Genomic DNA, 20,349 nt, shown 5'->3' on the forward strand with positions numbered 1-20,349 from the left:
AAAAGATAGTCACTGTTGTTATACAGGAAGCCTTATTAACAAAACCGGGGGAGGGGGCACTCAAGGTAGACGACCTGCCATACGTGCAGCCCTTAAGGGTCCTTTTTTCAAGCTTCCCAAAATTGCACTGTAAGGGTGGAAATGAGCAAAGATGAGAAGAAGTGCACTCTAAGGGTGTAAAAACTTTGAAAATCTGACCATATTTTGCCTAAAAATGGTCAAAAATCTTCAAGAAAGTGCACCACAAGGGTCGATTTTTCGCCCAAATTTAGTAAAATTTGGGTCCGATTTCGGGCCGTACGTATGGTCGTTTTTGAATCGAGTTTTTGAAACAGATTCGAATTATCGACGGAGCACTAACATCGTTTGCCCAAATTATTCGATAAATTCTTTAATGTTTAAATTAGATTCATCTCTCTTCGATAACTTAAGTCTATTTGAAAGACATTCATGGATTAATTTTATAATTCTTATTTTGAAATTACAAAATAGACAAAACAAATAAATATCATATTTTGAAAAAATATTTACACAAAGTGATAAAAATGTCATAAGTACAATAAAAACCTACTGCTTTAGGATTGGCCTCATGAAAATTAGCAGAAATTTGCCTAAACTCGACCTTGGTCGCAGAATCGACCACCCCCCCCCCCCCACCGATCCATCCAATAAAAAGAGATACATGAAACACATCATCTCCACGAACTTATAATCACCTTCAAATTTATCAAAACATTTAAATCCACCCTTAGCCCTTTAAGCGTCATGGTCTGCACTGAATGATGGAAAGGTGCCCAGTGGTAAAACTTCAAATCAATTAGCTAAAGGACAGAATAAAGTAAAACAGGGCCAAATTTGGAGGTTCTTGGATCACTCGTTTCCTTCGTTTCGAGTGTATAACTCCTACTCTTCGGGATAAGAGCACTGCTCTTGTTTTGAATATTGAAATTCTCCGGATAAATCGCATGCGCACTGAGGTTTTAATGAAACAATAGAGTTTCGAAACCTAAGTCAATCAGCTGTGTTTTAAACATTCTTTTATTTGAAATCTCTATTGATAAATATCTTTTGTGAAAGTTGTCTATTATGTTTAAACCTATTAATAAGCAGTTCCCGGTGGGGGCTACTAGTGGCCGCCCATAGCAGTGCCTATAGACCAAGAGTAAGGCCTAAAAGCCTGGAGCTGTCTATTGTGTAGACTATCCTTGACTAAAAATGGTCAAAAAACGGTCAAAATCTCAAAAAGGTGTATTTTTGTCAAATTTTTGCATTTTTTTGACTTATTGGCTTGAAATCTCACAGGAAAGACTCACTTTTGATTTTTCTTTTTGCTTTACCATGAAGCATAATCCAATTTCTACGAGTTAGACCAAAAATGACGATTTCTAACTCAAACTGGGCAATATACTCGACATTTGCACGGAAAGGGTTAACGCGTAAAGAGTCTGGGTAAAAGGTTACCAAACGTAATGACGTCTAATGTTTAAAGTTCTTCGTTGCTTTGATTTACTTAAAGATATATAAGTTTTGATGTTTGTCTGAGCATATTAAAGATATACACCCCTGCAATGCCTTCCGGGTATTTACGTCAATTTTTACTTCAGCTGATTTGTTGCGGGTTAGGTTGAAAAAAACACAAAAGAGAAAAGTTACGTGATGTGAAGAACACATTGCAGTGGTGCATATCATGAAATAAAGACGATTCGTCTTGAATCCTTGAAAGGTTTTACCAGAGCTTTGAGACAAGAATGTGGTCATCCAGTAAATGGTCAAACAATATTACAAGCCTGTAGAGAGCTGAAAACTTGACATTATCCAGGTATGAAGACAACGATGCAGGATGTTTCACAATTCCAAAACTTCATTTCGTAAATCCATTATCTGTAGAATTGAAAACAAGAATCGTTGAAACTGGTTGAAAATAAGTTTATTTTCAAAGAATAAAATAAGTAAAAGCTACAGTAGTAAAAGGTACAGTAGTAAAAGCTACGGTATGTTCAAATCATTAATTAGTTAGCATTATTGAAAAAAGATGGCCGGCCGATATTCAAACAAGCCAATAAGAGCCCAATTGGCTATCGGCTAGAAAGAAACAGCAAGAGACAAGATAACTACTAAACTAGGAAATACTCTGGACATCTTTATGAAAAGGTTCTAATTTACACATCAGCTCGACCTCACAAGACCCAGAAACAAAATCCAGCGCTGACTGGCGTTGGTATCACTTTCTTGTAAAAAAAGAATAAAAACTGGCCTTTTAAATTGGTACATTGGAGTGTAACTTGTAATTCTCTCGTTTCCTTAATTCGGACAAAAGTTTTCTCGCCCCTTCAGTTTTCAATGCCTTATAAACCTTACTCCATATCTCGAAATTTCCGTAACTCGATTATATATTTGCGTTCCTCGCTTGTTAATTTTTAAGAATTTTTTCAGCTTACAAAGAGAAGGTCCGTTATTTTGCTGGTGTATTGTAGTTTTTTTTTAAAGTTAGCTTTAAAAGGACCTCGGGTTTATCAGGACAACCAAACTGTTTAAATTTGCAACTCGCACTTTTAATTTGCAGCTCGCACTTTTAATAGCGCTCCGCATTACACACGTCATAATTATTTTAACTAGAAATGTGTACGAGTTCCAATCCCACAATGATTGGAAAAACATGAAAGTTATTACCTTTCTTTTGATATTGTAATTAATTAGAGTGCAAGAGCAATTAACGCAAAGGAGAATGGAATTACAAGCCGTACAAACGAATAAATTTGTGCAGATTTGTTACTTTTTTTAGATTCGTCGCGGTGTGCTATTAGCAACTCGCACTTTTAATTTGCAGCTCGCACTTTTAATTTGCAGCTCGCACTTTTAATTCGCAACTGGCACTTTTAATTCGCAACTCTCACTTTTAATTCGCAACTCGCACTTTTAATTCGCAAATCGCACTTTAAATTTGCAACTGGTGCTTTTGATGTCTTATCCAACAATTTTCAGTTTTCAGTTGCGCGATTTTGTTTTCTTAAAAGTGCAGCTCGTAACTCATAAAAAGTAACTCGCGACTCGCATATTATCAATTTACAATTATACCTTGTGGTGTATCTTTTCGGCTGAATTCAAGAAATTTGTAGTGGTAGACGAGATGTGGGCGGTGTCCGCCAATTTCATGGCGGCTTGTGAGTGCTCCAATTTGTATTGCATCTCTTGTAGAAATAACCTGAGAAAGAAAAAAAATTAATCAATATCTCAAGAACAGCTAAACATTATATAATTGTGCACTGATCTCTAACTACTTAACTGGATCGTGCTTCCAAATTTCCATCCCCATTTAAAAGAAATAAAGCGTGTCCAGTTTTAGAGCTGACTACACTAAAATCTTACTGGTCATTGACAGCGCGATTCGAATATTTTGAAATTCGAACGTTCGAAAATCTAAGGTAAATTAGAAAACAACATGTTGGACTGGTGGACTTCAAAACTGAACACTTACCCGGGAAATCTGTGAGCAGTTAGCAGGCATCTGGTATGTAAAGGGATATGATATCTTTGGTTTGGATATTAAAAAACAAACCAAAAAACATTATTTACTTAAAACTTAAACTCTATCCTAGAACAACAATAAAAACAAATTACTTACTTCGTATCATGGCCACGGTATTTCTTTTCAAGATTTCCAAGATGTCCAGATTCTGAAGGAGGCGAAACATTTGTCGTTGATTGCCAACTTTTGGCTGGATACACACTATCTCCTCCGTTGACAGGCGATCCTTCAAAACCACTTTCGCTATCACTGAACAATCTCATTGGCTGAAGATTATTTGCCAGTGACGTTTTTATCTCTTTCCCATTTATCGCTATTGTATTAGTTTTATAAGTTTCGTAGCTTTTATTGGCTGCTTGTATACGGTCTATAGGGTCTTCTAGCTTGGAAGTGGTCTCCAAATGTCTAGAATTGTTGCTAATTTGTTTATACGAGTCTTTAAAACGTCCCGTAGTATCTGATTGTTGGTAAGTTCTGGTTGAAGTAATTGGACGAGATAGGTTTGCTTGATTTTGTTGGTAGCAGTCTGTCGATACAGTTCGGTTTATATCTCCATCTGTATCGCAAGCGTTAACTTTTGAGATAGTATGAACTCTAGGGTAATCTTCGAAACGTATTGATCGAGATTTCTCAGTTTCAATCTCGTCTAAACTTGTCTTAACATCTCTGGATTTATTTAAAAACTTTTGATCCGTGTTATTGAATTTTATCGATGTTAGACCATCTTCATGAGTCGAATTACCAATAATCAATGAATTTCTGTTCGGTAAAATATTCATATCTCTAAATTTCGATGGTGAAGCGGAATGGAGTTTCTCGAAAACACGTGATCCATTGCAAGGCAACACGTGGTAATTAACTGATGACGTAATCACTCGACCTAACGAATCATTCCATTGGTCTAAAACAGCATACGAGTCATTCATTCCATTCTTAGAGAATTTAGTCAAGCTTTTCCCATGGAATCGTTCTTTATGAAGAGTTAGTTCGCGTTGTTTTTGTTCAAGTTCAGCTCTTAATTTCTTGAACTGGAACTGCATATCATGTTCACGTCTCTTCGATTCATTTAAACTCTTCTGTAAAACTGTCAAGTCCCCTTCCAAATTCTCTTTCTCATTTTTCAATCGTTTATTTTCCTCTAGTGTGCTCTCAATACCGTATGCACTCTTTTTTAACTTCTGTTTATATTGAGCAGTTTTGTTTTCAAGCTTCATATTCAGTTCAAAATAACGACTTGAATCTGCTGACATTGTATCAAGTAAATCACCTTGCCGTTTCAATTTCTCCTCTAAATGTTTAATAATACTTATATCAGTCTCTTTAGAGTTGACCAATTTCTCTTTTTCTTGTTTTAGAACCATCATTTCGTTACCAAGTTCTGTCAGTTCATCTTTGACCTGTTTGTTTTCATCGTACATTTTCTCACGTTCTTTCTCATAAAAATCTTTCATTTTAGAATCAGTAGTCCTGGATACTTCCAACTGATGCGACACATCTCCAACTTCATTCCTCAGCGTCTTATTTTCGACCAACAATTTCGAATTCTCACAATCAAGCTCTTTTAAATTCTGCTTCATCTTTTCATTATCCTTCTCAACCGTTCGCAGCAAACTCTCCAAATACGAAACACGATTTTGTAAACGCTCCAGTTTCCCTTGTTTCTCTTGAACTAAACTCTGACCGCGTCTTGTATCACTCACTTCAGCCAAGAGAGTCGATTTATCAACCCGTAAGTCGCGGACTTCATCAGTTAGCTGGTCAACCTTTCTCTGGTAATCCTCCTCTATCTTGGAGCGTCTCTCCCGCTCTTGGTTACGCACCTTCTCCACTTCCTGTACGGCTACTTCGCAAACACTATCGTTCAATTTCTCCAGCGTACCACAGTGTATTTCATGATCCGTATTTGTAAGTTTTTCAAACTGTTTACGCAAAGCCACAATAACATCCAATTTCACGCGTTCTTTTTCGAGCTCTAATTCCTTGATTCGTGCAGCCATTATATCAATACAAAGCCCTAATTCATCACCGTTATTTACTGGTGGCTTGCAATCGTTGGGTTTGTATGTTTCCAAAGGTGATTTTGGGTTTTGTCTTCCAATATTCCTATAAATACCACTTGAAATACTGGCGACACTTTCAAGAGTAGAGACAACACCAACGTTCGTATATTGTGTATCCTTCAAAGACGGAACGGTAGTCTGATTCGTATCACTGTCGGAAAGATTATGACAGTCCACAGACTGACTAATAATAAAAGTGCTTTCCAATAACGGTATATCTTCTTGCCGAGATTTGTTTTCTAAAGAATTCGTGAGTAAGTGTTCAACGTCGATCTCACTTTTTGTGCGTGTTGGCGTTATATCTTTCACAAATTTATCTTCAATATCTAAAGTAAAACAAAGGCAAAAAATAAGTAATTTCGAATCTATTTAGCAAATAAAACATAACACACGTTTCAGTGAAGAAAAATATTTTGCCACTTTCCATCCTACATTTTACAGCGTCTCCAAGCCTTTTTAATTGGCGTTAATTAAATCTTACGCTCCTTAGAGATTTGCTTCAAAAGTTAAACAAAGATTTACTTAATTTGAATAACTAGTATACATGATTTGACAAATTATTGAGCAAAATATTAAGCAGATTTCAAAAATCCACAATAAAATGGCTCTATTATAGTGCAACAAAAAAAGTCCGACTTAAATTCAAATTTTGTCATTCCAGCAGAAAAAAAGAGATTCTGTTCATCCACCAATCGACAAACCTTTCCCCTTTTTTGACTTTAACTTCACTACGCACTTCTTGTATCATTTTATTATCATATTTGTCTTTTATAAAAAAAGCCAACATGTTTCTCCGTATTTTCCTAATCAAAACCCATTGAAAGAAAGAACGAAATAAAATCGAAACTTACGCGACCGGTTTGGCGTTATTTCGATTGGACTTGGAATCTCTCTATAACTTCCCAATGTTGTCAGTTCGTCGAAATCACCACAAGACGATGATACACAACTGCGTGATTCTTCAATCAATTCACCACCAGAGATGACTTCTTCATCATTCGATGTTGGTTGTGATCCTTCATCAATATCATCATCATTATCATTCATGAAAAGCGCCAAAGAAACGTCAGGTGATTCCAGGAAGTTCAGATCGTCCAAAGTTTTTGTTGATGAGAAAATATCACTTGAGGTTGACTGGATGATGGTAACAATTTAATTGTAACTTTTCAACGACGAAACGAAGTATTGTAAACATAGTCCGACCCCCTTTTCTTTAAGGGCAGAATGATTAGCTCACGAAGAAACCGAGAAGTAGGGGGACTGGAAACTCTAAGTAGAAAAAAGGGGTGGTAAGAAAGGGATCAACACAAAGCCTTCTTTTCCGGTCAAATGTATTTTCTGTGCTTTTGTACTTTTCAAGTGTCAGTGTCAAAGACACTCGGTAATGGTATTTTGAAAATTTAAATATGAAATTGCAATCCACTCGAAATTTCCTTATGAGATGTGACTAAAATTTTCATCCTTACCTGATATTCCTTGTCTTGGATTGATCGTTGCAATTCCTTTAAGAAAGTTACAAAATAAAATTACTACGTTTAAAGAGGTTGGTAAAACGGTCCAAGATTTACAGGTTTGCTTGATTATGGTTTCTGCCCCCCCCCCTTAAAATAAGGGGGGAGTAAAAAAATTGAGACCAACTAACTGTCAATCTCTACTGTGATTTGACGTCAAATCTTGTCTTGATCGTAGTATGTTTTTCAACTTCAAGCGGCTGTATTTCTTTGTGTGTTTTAGTCAGAGAGTTGTTGTAAAACATTTTTTTACTCAGAATTTCATGATCTATCAGATGGTATCAATCATATTCGTTTATTTTAACTTTAAGTTTTCCCAGGCCTAATCTGCGTCCTCCCTCTCAAAAGTATTATGTAATACTGTTCTTTGGAATAGACTAAAAATTGCCAGGTCGTAAAAAAGATGCCACGGGACCCCACCCAGGCTTGGCCCCCTACTATCTGGTTTATCGATAATAATTTTCTTTATCCAATATTTTCTTTCCCGTTTTCATGCTCACAATCTGCATCCTCTCTTCCCACTCTCTCTAAAAATTGTAAAAATTGCTTGCTGAAGGGGATTAAAAAATCTAAGGGGGACTGCTTATTTTATTTTAAGGGGGGGGCATTCTAATCAGTTACATCAATATGCCAAAAACATTTTGTTCAACATGGGCCCCGGCGAGCCATTTTGAGTGAGGGGGCCAACATTTTGGAAACCACCATGGTTGGGCGACAAAGAAAATTTTTCACATTTTACACCCTCAAAACACCTTAAAACGATATCTAATTGGGGAAAATAATAGTTTTTGTAGTTTGATTTGATCTCAAATCAGCTTAAAATAGTAGCTCTTAAAAACGTATGACATGGTCTACCAAAAAGTGGGGGGGGGCATGGACCCCCCCCCCCCGCTGACGGGGCCCATGTCAACCACCTTCACTTCAAGATAGGCCACCATAGAATGAACTTCCTTTTATAAGATGAAGCATATTCATGTGGCTTTCAGCTTTGCACTCCTCATCCTATAAAAGGAAGTTCATTCTATGGTGGCCTATCTTGAAGTGAAGGTGGTTGAACAAAATTTTTTTTTGCATTTTGATGTAACTGCTAATAAGGGGTACTGATAATTTTTGTTCGATTTAAAGAGGGAGTTTTCTTTAAGGGCAAAATTCATTTTAAGGCGGGACTGAAAAGTAGGCAGAAACCATGGTGACGAGGGCAGCAATGCAATGAATAAATCAGGATAAATTTTACAAGAAATGGATAATTTTGTTAACTGAGATAGTAAGGAACAAACTTGAATTTTCCTATGTGATTCTGCTTGCTTTGATAACAAGTCCTTCAAAAATGTGGATACTGAACCTGAAAAGTAAAAAAGTATTATTTTCAATTTTGATAATGATCCCTAATGGGCTTTTCCATAAAAAATTTGAATACGGGGGTTGGAGGATCTGGGAGGATAACATTTTTTGGAAATTTACCCCTGGACAAGCAATAGTTGACCCCATGGACAATCAAAATTACCTTCAAACAGAGCAAAATTACCCCTAAGCAGATCAAGTTTACCCCCCTCCCCTCAGCAAGGCAAATTTTGTAGATTTTTCACTACCCCCGAAATTATCCACCCCCTAGAGGGGGCCTAGAGCCCAATCAGAGGAAAATAAACTGGGAACAGAATAAACAATACAGTGTAAAACTATTGATATAGGGCATCCCAGCGGTTTGCGTGAATTCGTGAATGGGGGTCAATTTAAGAGTTAGTATGTACCTTTATTTTCTTGCAGAGAATTGTCAAGAAATAAGTGTTCATTTAAGGTCGAGTTGATTTCATTAATAGTAGTTGAAACATCTGCAAATTCATCATTTTCACGTTCTTCCATCAACAATTAATTATATTGTCCACCAGGAAAACAAATTGAGTAAATCCAAAATATCAACTATAATAACAAAGACTTTTTCCGTCTTAAGATCTTCTTTCTTAATAATTCTGAATATTAAAATTTTATGCTTTCATTCAGAAATTATTATCATCAATTTAAAAAGGACAAAAATTAGGAAACAGTAAAAAATGTTACAAGAAATAATCATCAGCATCGCTAAAAAAATCAAGTTAACACAAAAGTACAAAATCAGCGTAAAATGACGTTTTTTCTTTTCAATAAGATTTAAGAAATATTTCATGCAATTGCAAGGCATGAGAAAGCAGCCTTGTTATTAACATATTTCAAACGTTTCGTCTACCACAATGTAAATGGGTAAAAAGAAGTAGAAGGTGCTATGTATGAATCAAAATAATTTTTTGCTAAAACACATTTAAAAAGGTTTTAGAACCCAATTTTAATTTTAAGAGAATTATAGAAATACCTTATAGACCTTTTGCTAGCCAAAAAATAAAGAAAAACTCAAGCATCAAAACAATGATAAGAAAATATTTAGCACACGTTTTTACTAATTATTTAAGAAAATATTTAGCACACGTTTTTAATAATTAATTTAAGTGTAATTGTTGTGATACTGGAGTTTTTAAGTAATTAATATGACATCACGCCTAACTACTCTCGGGTAACTAATAGCCGTCCCTCGCTAATTAATTTTTCACCCAGGACATTCTTATTCCAGCCCCCCCCCCCCCCCCCCCCGCTTATAAATTTTTGGGAAAATGTTTTGAAAGTTTCCTCTTTTGTCCTAATTCAGCTGTATTAGCCTCCTTTTCAAAAATTTTCCACCCAGGACATTTTTATTCCAACCTCTGCTTATTAAGTTTTGAGATTTTTTTCCAACCCCCCCCCCCCCCGCTTATTCCAATCTCCCCGTTTATTAGAGTACCCAAGAGAAAAGGTCTATTGTCTATGATGTTCCAGGTCAGTGAACGTGAACGATATAATAAATAGACACAAAAAGGCAGGGATTTTTCAAGTCCTTCTCCCTATGTTGTATGTATAACAGTAAATTGAGTTTCAATGCAGCTGGATAAAAATACCATCCATGATGTTTATCGGTTTTTTGCACATTAATTTCATAATAGAGTTTCAACAAGAAATTTTAAAAATCAAAATATTAACTGATTTCAACCACATTTTTTATTCATAAACCGGGTGCACCAAAAAAAAGTATACAGGTTTGTCAAGATATTGTGAGCATCAGGATTTAGATTTTTTGTTCATTCTTTTTCCATCGTAAAGAGAATGCTCTAACTTGAATTTTGAGCTATCATGAATTAGGTTTGAAAAAGTAGTTCGGAATCTATTTTTAAAAAACTGACTTTTTTTCCATGTGCAAATTTTAAAAAATCATCAAAAACAGCAATCACGCTATAAATAAGACAAAAATGACAAAAACACAATTTCATTTTTTTTTATTGTTTTTTTTTCTTATTTATATTTTGCCAACAGTTTCTCCATCTTATTTGCACGTCATGAACATTTCCAAGACGAGCAAACTCAATGCAGACCCAAGTTCTTTGAGCAACTAGTCGAGGAATGGCGGTCTATTTTTTCAAAAATTTTCTCGCATATAGCACATACTTAACATCAAAACCTCTCTTGGAGATTTCCAAGACCTTTTTCAGCTTTTCCAAAAATATTATCCCACATAGGAAAAGCTTGTTTTACCATATTTTTAAATTCCGTAACGAGTTTTGATGAACAGAGTTACATTTTTTGGTATTTTTATGTGTAAAAAGCTAAGGTAAGTGTCAAGAGAAAAGTTTGCTCGTTGTTTTTAATGATTTTTTGAAATTTCGACATTAAAAAAAAGTCAGTTTTTTTTAAATAAGTTTCGAACTACTTTTTCAAACCTAATGTATGATAGCTCAAAATTCAAGTTAGAGCATCCTCTATACAATTAAAAAAGAATGAACAAAAATTTTAAATCCTGAAGCTCACAATATCTCGACAAACATGACAAACAAAAATTTTATTTTGGCTGAGTTATTCAAATTTTAAAATTTTGTTTTTTCTTTATATAGCATAACGCTTATAAGCATATGTAGGCTCAGATTTGCATAATTCCTAAGTATAACATATGCATATATGTCAGCCTGAAATATTTTTCAAGTTGTCATTTTTTATCTGTTCAAAAAGGTTTGGTAGAAGTCAAGTAAGAAAAAGACATTCCACAGCTAGCTACACTCCATTGCTCCAAAACCTAAACAAATCTTTACAAAATTTCTGAAATTTCACTGAAAATGAAAATGAAATTTCAAAACTTGGTGAATCATAAGCATGATTCATAAGCATATAATAAGCATAAGCTATGCCTGGATTCTTTAACTTAAGAACTTAAGCATACATGAGCCTGACCAAGGGGCATACACTTGCTTATAAAAAAAACATATACAGCAGGGATCGAATTAGCGTATCGCATTTCGTGATTCGCAATGCGTTTTTGGATTACTTACAAGCTAAAAATTGAAAATTGATCCATTTTAGGATACAAAATCATGCTTATCAAAAAACAGGGGAGAAAATAAACAAAGGAGAGTATGTTTGTGACATACACATTGTGTTCCTGTTTTTGACTTTAAAAACAGAATCCTCCGATTTCCTGGGCACTAATTTTATATTCAGAACAGCTCCAATTACAGAACAGATTGTATTTTTTCCAGCCAAGTATAGATAAAACCAATAGAACTTATAATTTTCTAAAGTAAAAAATAAGATCAAAAATTGACTAAAAATCTGTTCTAAACTTACCAGCGATTCTAGCACTTTTAGCCACAATAGCCTATCTGTAAATTAGCACAAATTTTTCGCACTCGCTTTGCACGCATTATTTTGTTAAAATGATTCCCAACCCTTGTGGATTGCCTTTTTTTTGATTTGCCTGCCCAATCTTGGTCAAGCAGGCTAGCTCTAAAGCTCTTAGATTAGACAGCATCAATAACATGAAAACCAGAAAATGATTCTTCAATGGGAATCAAAACTGTAAAGTGCTCTTACAAACATCAATATGTCAGATCTAAAAGAGCATTCAAAGAAAATTCAAATGTGTGTGCGGTCTTTCTCATACCGTGAGAGGTCCTAAATCCGACACCACTGCCTAATTCCGACCCCCCAAATAACTGTTATGAAAAAAAATTCTATGTTTACAAACATTCCCTCTCCAAGTTGAACGATAAACTATTGCTAGAACTCTCGAAACAAAACATCTAACAAGATAGCTGTAATGTCAAGATGTCAATTAATATAATTAAAAAGTGTGAGTTGTAAAAATAATTACCTTCTATTCTGGATCAGTTGCTCATGTTTAAAACGATAACAGTTTTGTAATAAAAGTGACTTGTGCGGGAAAAATACGAAACAACTTGGGCTGGTTTCCTTCAAGAAACAAACAGACTAAATTGAAAAAATGGCGCGAAGTTGAAAAAAGGGCAGATGCGGTAGCACTTAATTTGAATAACAAACATTGAATCAATGAGGCGGCAACTATCAACGCCCTCTTTACCACCCATAAGTCTGGATGTTTATTTACGGAAGGCCCGCAATCAAGCCAAGTGCCAGTGTAAAGTAATAAAAACCAGGCTTGATTATGTAACGTTTCAAAATGAGCACGCTCATACACAGACCTCTTTTATATTTTCGTGTGCTTTGGAAAATCAAAACATCTCATTACTTTTTATGATGCTATTACTACTCTGCTAATGTTGTCATTTATGATATATGTTTTATTATAAGAAGCAATTATTGTTATTTGGTTCAATTGGTTCAGTGTATCACATCTCTCAGTTTAGTTGACACTTTGGTATCTTCGTTGCGTCACAGCGAAAGGTTTGTTTTTATTTTAGTTTGTATCTTTGAAAGACCCCATGGGATTTAGGCAGTGGTGTCGGATTTACGACAGCTGAGTGTCAGTGTCTCACGGTAATAGTGCGATGAATAGGAATTATTTTGGCAAAGAACATCTTAGAGACATGTTAAAACTAATCTAAAATAACTTTTAAAGATGTTTTCAAGTCGTCTCTGAGACGTGCCATATCGAAATTAATAAAATTAAGACCTCTTGGAAATGTCCTAAAGACATCCATAACTTGTTACAAAAAGACATCTTTCAAATGTCTAGAAGAAAACGTAGAAACAACGTCTTTAAAACGTCTTCCAAAAACGTAATCTATAAACGTTTGAAAAACGTTTTTTTGACTATGTGAAAAAACATTGTAAAGTGGGACAAATACAACCTGAAAAAAATATTTCCTAAACGTTTTAAACATTTTTCAAACGTTCTTTTGCCGGCTGGGATACTGTCAAGACTCTGTCAAGCAACCATGCTGATGGGATAGGTATTGCCTAATTCTCAAATTAGAACTAAAGAATTTATCCCTAAAAAGAGCTTTTTGAGGTACTTTTAGTAACAATAGTAAAACCATTCTAAAACATAGGTAGTGCTTTTAGCCAAACAAGAAAAGGACCTTCCCACAATTTTTCTCTCCACTTCTTCTCATACTATTAGTTAGCCTGGGTATCCAGACTCAAAATTTCAGAAAAAAAACTCTTACCTCAACATACAAAGTTTCTAAAATTTTAGAGTCTGGTGCAACTAAAAAAGTCTGATACAGTTTGTTTGATATATACTGCCTGTGAGTAAACCCTTATTGACAGACTATCAAAACTTTGTAAACCCAGGCAGACACACATAATTGACTTACTATAAAACGTCTTTTCAAACTCAAAAAACTTTCAAAACTACTTTAAGCTACATCAAAACATCAGCCACATTTGTAAGGGCTCCTTTCCAGCGGCCATTTTGTTTAGAAATGAACCTGTGTTTTCATTTTCATTTGTTTATATTATTTTGCAATGTCAGCTTTTTTCCATAAATTATGTGCGTGCGCGCATAGAAAAATATCGTAAACCCCGCGAAAATTCTGCTCAGTGACTGGAGGACCCTCCCGGCGCTCCGGAAACGTCCGGAGCAAAAAGTGCCGTTTTTTTCCGTGCACCGGAACGTTCTGGTGCACTCCCGGTGCTTCCGGTGCACGATTTTTCCAAATCGAGCTGCACCGGAACACCGGAACGTTCCGGTGCATGATTTCCGCGATATAAATGCGATAGCGTTCGCTGCGCTAATCATGTAAAAAGTAACTACGCACGAGCGAATTATCCAAATTCTAAAACCAAGCAGATTTTTTTAGAAGAGAAATCAGATTCATGGTGATAAAAGTGTGTTGTGATAAATTGGATAAACTAAATGACAGTCACGGAAATCCTTGCATTTGCACGGGGTCGGCTACGTTGCATTTGCAACGGGTCGAAATCGAAAGTAGCGCGAAAACCCGGTGCAAATACACTGGGTTTTTGGAACTCTGTGCATTTGCACGGGGTGGAAAATTAGAAAATTTAAGATTTTGCAGTGGTTTTACAATCAATTAACATCATTCTTTTTGTTTAGAATCAATATTAAGAAGATTAATCAAATTCAATTAAGATATACCAGGTAATCCTTCTTTATTGTCTTTATATTTTGATTTGGAAAATAAGAATTGTTCCTTATTATGCTGGCGTAAGGCTGTGGCGAAGGAGTTTATCCGCGCGGTCATACTTGCGATTTTCAAATGCGGAACATACGAAACTTAGAATACGGGCATTGTGAGATAACGGGTTTAATAATCCCCGAATCCTGCCACTCCATACTTATTTTTAATCCTCCAGCGGTCAAGATTGGATGAATTACTTCTTCTCTCGCTGTTTCTTCTTTTTCTTTTTCATTTCAGTTTTCATTTTTATGGGAACACAATTGCGATCATCATATCCAGGTGAGACGTGTATTTTCCACATTGCCAACGTCGTAATTAATTGACACACATCCATTGGCGAGGGCGAGAATATGCTGGAAACCCTCGTGTCAGAGATCCGGTGGAGCCCCTCGCCCCACTGGAAAACTTAGCCAAAAATCGTCTGTCCGGTGGAAAAAATAACCTGAAATTTTAAACCACTTTAAAAGAACCGAATGACTTTACCCTCAGTGTGGTGGAAAGATTGCACCGCAAAACCATTCTCTCTGTAAACTTAGAGCTGGAATATATATTTTCTATCCAAATCGGGACACTACGATTAGATAAAAATTTTCATCCACACTGAAGGAAAAAGCTCCACCGGGGTGGCACTGAGACAGTGGTGTATTCATGATATTCATGATGTAATCTTTTATACGGAAGCACACAAAATAATCTGGAACTAGTGGCAAAATTTGCCACTAGTCTTTTAGTTCAAAATTCAAGAGTAAAAAAAAAAAAAAAAAAAAAAAAAAAAAAAAAAAATCCAAAAAAAAAAAAAATAAAAAAAAAAAAAAAAAAAAAAAAAAAAAAAAACAAAAAAAAAAAAAAAAAAAAAAATATTATTACATTATACGAATGAATATCATGAATGTGCGTGAGAGAATGAAAACAACGCCCTGAAAGAAAATAAAGACCAACGAAGTTACAGTCTATATTCTATTAATTTGATTATAATGATCAATGGCCTCATTTTTAATTTGGGCCACTTTTTTTAATGTTGTATGTATTTCGTAACGTATATTATTTTATAAATTGTTAATCTTAAAATAAAAAAGGTGCGTTCTTATTTTCTTCTTCACGACTCTCGAGCAACACGCTCTCCCTGAACAGCTCATAATGGTAACAATCGGTAACATTGGTGGCGGCACTCTAAATAAAGAATGAAAATTAAAGTTATGACTGTGGAAGATCTGTGGTACGGTAGATTTTGTTAAGCTTGAAACTAGACAAAGTGACCGTCGCTCAAGTCTGTGGATAAACTGCCGAAGTTACGGTAACAAGTAACGCACACTAATTGATGGGAAGCACAAAAATTGATCTAGATTTCAACATAGATCTAGATGAGATAATTGTTTCATACATACAACAATGTAACTTACGCTGTCTAAGGCTCTCAGGCACTTCTTGAGTTTAGTGAAAGCAGTCCGTAATGATTGTGATATTGACGAATCGTCTCTGCTTCGGTTGATCCATTTTTCCTGAATAAAAAGAAAGTAAAAACATTATTTGAACTTGAACTTATTATTTACTTTAAAGGTATACTAATTTAAATATAAGATCATATAAAGATCAGATGCGTACTTCTTTGTTCTTTATTTATCGATGATGTTCCCATGTGTTGCGCGTGATAATTTTTTATAATTGAGCAAAGTCCGCCATATCGTAGACTGGAGTTGTTTATAATGCGTGTAATACAGTAGTATAGGCGTTATATGATAATACGATAATTGTTACGGGATAATATTAGTTTGTATAAAATTTGTTCCCTCCATCTGTCCATTACTTTCTGTTTTATTTTTACTATATCTGAATTAGTCGTCTAGCTTGCTAGACTAGCCATATCGTATATTCCCGACTAACTCTATCGCTGGATAGCCCTGTATCTAACGATCATACCTTTTATAATTGCGCAGTGATCAAATAAAAAGTTTGGTTGGTACTGGCTAATCACTTTTTTTTTTCATGACCCTGTCTAAACGGCTTTTTAGAGCGTGCCAAAATCCCTTGCACCGGAAGCACCGGAAGCGCACCGGAATCTTCCGGTGTGAAAAATGGCATTTTTTTAGCTGCACCGGAAAACACCGGAGATTTCCGGAGCGCCGGGAGGGTCCTGTGACTGGGCGAGTACTGACCAATATTAGAGACACTCGCATATGCAGCGACAGATATCCCTGCAAACGAGTTACTTGGACCAGACTGTAAACCAGAGAAAAGATTATAAAAAACTAGACTGTGAAATAGTTTACGGTCTGGATATCCAGGCTAACTATTTTATTAGTCCAGGTATTCAGTACCCCTTGAACCCCCCCCCCTGTTTGAACATGCTTAAATTGTGGTACTTCAACTAACTGACAGTGGCTTAAACTCTTGGAGAGAGTCCGAAGAGAGTGAAATGAAAAGTTGGACACCTGTCTGGGAAACAGAACCACCCGCCCCACTGGCACTGCAGACTCTAGAACACTCTAGATCAGTAGATAATTCATAATTTACAGGATTTGATTCGACTGTATTAATATATGAGCTGTCTAAGTACCTTTAAAATGATAGAAATGTGAACCTGTGGTGGGTGGTGCTGTTGGATAGATCCACACTCCAGCCACTTTTAAAAAATACGTCTCTTAATCCAATTAATCTACCAAAGTATCTTGGCTGCTTGCCTTTCCAAAAATGGCGCCGGGTGGACTTTCATTTTCGATTTCTCTGGACAAGAGAAGCGAGCGCATTATAGAAATAAAACAGGGGGTTTACTTAAAACAAAAAAGGCAAATTCTGAGTGTAAAATAGCAAATACTAATAAATTTTTTTAATTTTTTCGTATAAATTTAAAAGAATTACATTTTTTTGGGAGGATTATATTTAACTTTCACGCTTTAAGTCAACACAGAATTTTCTTTAAAACTCTTTTGAGCTCCCTAAACTTTATCTACATTCGAATAAATGATAAACAAAACATGGTAGACACTTGCAGTGAAACAAGGAAAGCGCTGGGAACTCTCCGGTCTTCTGTTCCTGTCCTCTGCTCTGTAAAGTTTTTCATCACTTCTTTATTTATTTTTCCGTTACATGTAGAAGATATATACAGTAAGAAATTGAAGGGGACAAAAGGGGTTTCTTCCTAGTCAGAATGTCTGTTCTGGAGGCATGCTCCAGCTGGGAAACATTGGTCTGTTTTTCTGAAGGAAATTTAGAAATTTTGTGACCTGACTGAGTGAGAAACTTAAATGTTGTGGAAATTCTAGATCTTTTCTATTAAGATCTGAGGTAATTGATCTGCTTGCTCTTATAAAACAATTTGGAGGTTTTGGTATTTTGGGAACATGACAATAAAGGTTTGTCATATTTATTTTGTTATACCAGACCCCCGCGCTCGATAGGATCGATCATCGGAACGGCTCGATGACGGATCGATATGTGATCGATGGATTACTTATCGATCCGGATAGGAGATCGATAGAGGATCGATACTCAAGATTTTTTTAAGCTTGTGATTAGTTATCGATCTATCATCGATCTATCATCGATCTTTTATCGATCTTATCGACCCTATCGACTCTTTCTAAAAATCGAGCTCTGATATTAATCGATCTTTCTCGCTATCGATTACCTATCGACACCTATCGATTACCTATCGACACCTATCGATTACCTATCGACACCCTTTATCTATCCAATCAAAACATCGACCGTTTTTTTATATTGATTAATCGATCCATATCGATCTAATGGCGTCAAACCGGATTTACTTATCGGTACTTATCTGGCACCCGATGTAGAAATTTTCTTTCGACACGCTAAGAAAGCTCTGGGAAAAGGTCGGGGAAACTTTCAACATCTGCTGGAAGGTTTAGATTACGGAATTTCGCCTGAGCCCTAGCTCCGAACTTAAAAAAACGGAGGGGGCCGGCTTAAAAATAGCTCGCGTTTAATTTACGCAATTAACGTCTATTCCACTTTGCAACTTTTTCGAATGTTTTGAGCCCGGGTTTTCGGGATTTACAGGCTCGATGTATTTATAATCGATGCATAATCGATTTTATAATCGATTTATAATCGATTCATAATCGATTTATACTCGATTAACGATCGATGACGAATCGATTAACGATCGATGACGAATCGATTAACGATCGATGACGAATCGATTAACGATCGATGACGAATCGATATACTCGATTGAAATACTAGCTCGATAATAGATCAACGAAGGATCGATACTCAAGACTTTTTAATGGCTGAATCTTCCATCGATCTCCTATCCGGATCGATAAGTAATCCATCGATCACATATCGATCCGTCATCGAGCCGTTCCGATGATCGATCCTATCGAGCGCGGGGGTCTGGGTTATAACAAAGATAAACTCAGGAGGTAAGGTAAATTGCATTTATTTGACTTCTTTTGACTACTTTTCTGATACTGCCAACTACTCTAACTTGGGACTATCTGACAAAACATGGGACGGCAATTCGGCCACCATTTCACCGAAACCTCCAAAGTCATTTTGTTTTAATTTAAATGTAAAGCATTTCAGAAAAGCATTTCAGCATATTTATATTAAAAAATTCACAATTTCTCTTTCGCACCACCAAAATACTTTTTTTTTTGTACCCAGGCTAGGGTCGGCTTTTAATTGTATTTTGGTTGAGGGTCAGCTTTTTTCCAAGGGCAGTTAGTCACACTAGCGTCCCGCCAAAATGTGTATCAAAGATTAATGCTGCGAAAGCGCTATATCGTTTACTTGATCAAGTGAGAGTCAATTGACTCTCAAGCAAAAAAATGCGCCGCAAATTTTCTAAAGGGATTCATGAAAAAATAACCCGGGCGCTTTTTAATGAAATTAACATTTTCAAAAGCTTTGAGAAATTGCCTAAAATTTGAGTCATAGATGAAAAAGTTTGAGCCAAGCCAACCTTGAAAACTAATTTGAAGATCAACTTCCCAAGAAAAAGATCTACGGGGGAGGCGGAACCCACCTAGATTGCCGCACCACCGGATAGGCTGTTTCCCAGAAATTTTGCCGGACCTGAAATAATAAACCATTTACATATGCGGAATTGTTTTTACTTTAGCATATAAACAAGGCCTTAAAAATCGAAGCGCTGTCTTGGGAATTGAATGACAAATTTTGGTTGGTTGATTTTGGCTGCTGCACGTTTTATTTTGTTTCCAACTTTCAAGTTTTAATTTTAATATTGTCTTGCGAACTTGATTCAGGTAACTCTCATCCTTGTTGTTGAAATGTATCCTGTAGATGACTGATGTTGTTTTTTCTGAAAGCTTAATTTCCTAGTGTGACTAACACTGAAGGGTCAAGGGTTGGTCTGTTTCAAGAAGGGTCAGGGTCAATCCCGAGGTTGAGGTCAGGTTAATATATAGATTGCTATGCACGAGTGACGTCAAACATCCATCGTTTTGCCACTAATTTGGTCTTCTTCGTTCCAGAAATTTGCGTGTGTTCCACTACTACGGATTTTTTTCATATTTTCAAATTTTTAAAAGACCAGACTTACAACGAATTACATTATGACAGTCAGTATCATTTAGACGTCTATATTCAAGACTTTGCAGAAGAGGAATAAGTACCGTGAGAGGTCCTAAATCTGACATCACTGCCTAAATCCGATGGGGTCTTTCAAAGATACAAACTAAAATAAAAACAAACCTTTCGCTGTGACGCAACGAAGATACCAAAGTGTCAACTAAACTTAGTCTACACATAGACAGATCCAGGCTTTTAGGCCTTACTCTTGGTCTATAGGCACTGCTATAGGCAGCCACTTG

At 35.9% G+C, this 20,349-nt stretch overlaps 1 protein-coding gene and 1 long non-coding RNA gene across 2 annotated transcripts; both read right to left on the bottom strand.

Annotated features, from left to right (window-relative positions):
* Positions 1-626: 626 nt before the first annotated feature.
* Positions 627-9,095, bottom strand: LOC136809433 (uncharacterized). Its single transcript, XM_067065965.1, has 7 exons — positions 8,846-9,095; positions 8,375-8,439; positions 7,053-7,088; positions 6,438-6,720; positions 3,623-5,912; positions 3,076-3,202; positions 627-1,881 (listed from the first exon to the last, which is right to left on the bottom strand). The coding sequence occupies exons 1-7, from the start codon at positions 8,955-8,957 to the stop codon at positions 1,846-1,848; spliced, it is 2,949 nt and encodes a 982-aa protein (XP_066922066.1). The 5' UTR covers positions 8,958-9,095; the 3' UTR covers positions 627-1,845.
* Positions 9,096-15,437: 6,342 nt separating this feature from the next.
* LOC136809557 (uncharacterized) lies at positions 15,438-17,228 on the bottom strand. Its single transcript, XR_010846989.1, has 3 exons — positions 17,103-17,228; positions 15,949-16,047; positions 15,438-15,718 (listed from the first exon to the last, which is right to left on the bottom strand). It is a non-coding gene; the product is annotated as an uncharacterized lncRNA (long non-coding RNA).
* Positions 17,229-20,349: the final 3,121 nt, after the last annotated feature.

Source organism: Clytia hemisphaerica, unplaced genomic scaffold, assembly GCF_902728285.1.
Source record: "Clytia hemisphaerica strain Z4C2 unplaced genomic scaffold, Clytia hemisphaerica genome assembly, whole genome shotgun sequence".
Classification (NCBI taxonomy): domain Eukaryota; kingdom Metazoa; phylum Cnidaria; class Hydrozoa; order Leptothecata; family Clytiidae; genus Clytia; species Clytia hemisphaerica.

Excerpts from the sequence above, each read along its gene's own strand:
- LOC136809433 (XM_067065965.1), bottom strand. The coding sequence starts at position 8,957 with ATGGAAGAACGTGAAAATGATGAATTTGCAGATGTTTCAACTACTATT. Across the intron at positions 7,089-8,374 it reads AATCACATAGGAAAATTCAA|GAATTGCAACGATCAATCCA; the intron begins GTTTGTTCCTTA and ends ACTTTCTTAAAG. Across the intron at positions 5,913-6,437 it reads AATAACGCCAAACCGGTCGC|ATATTGAAGATAAATTTGTG; the intron begins GTAAGTTTCGAT and ends GTTTTACTTTAG.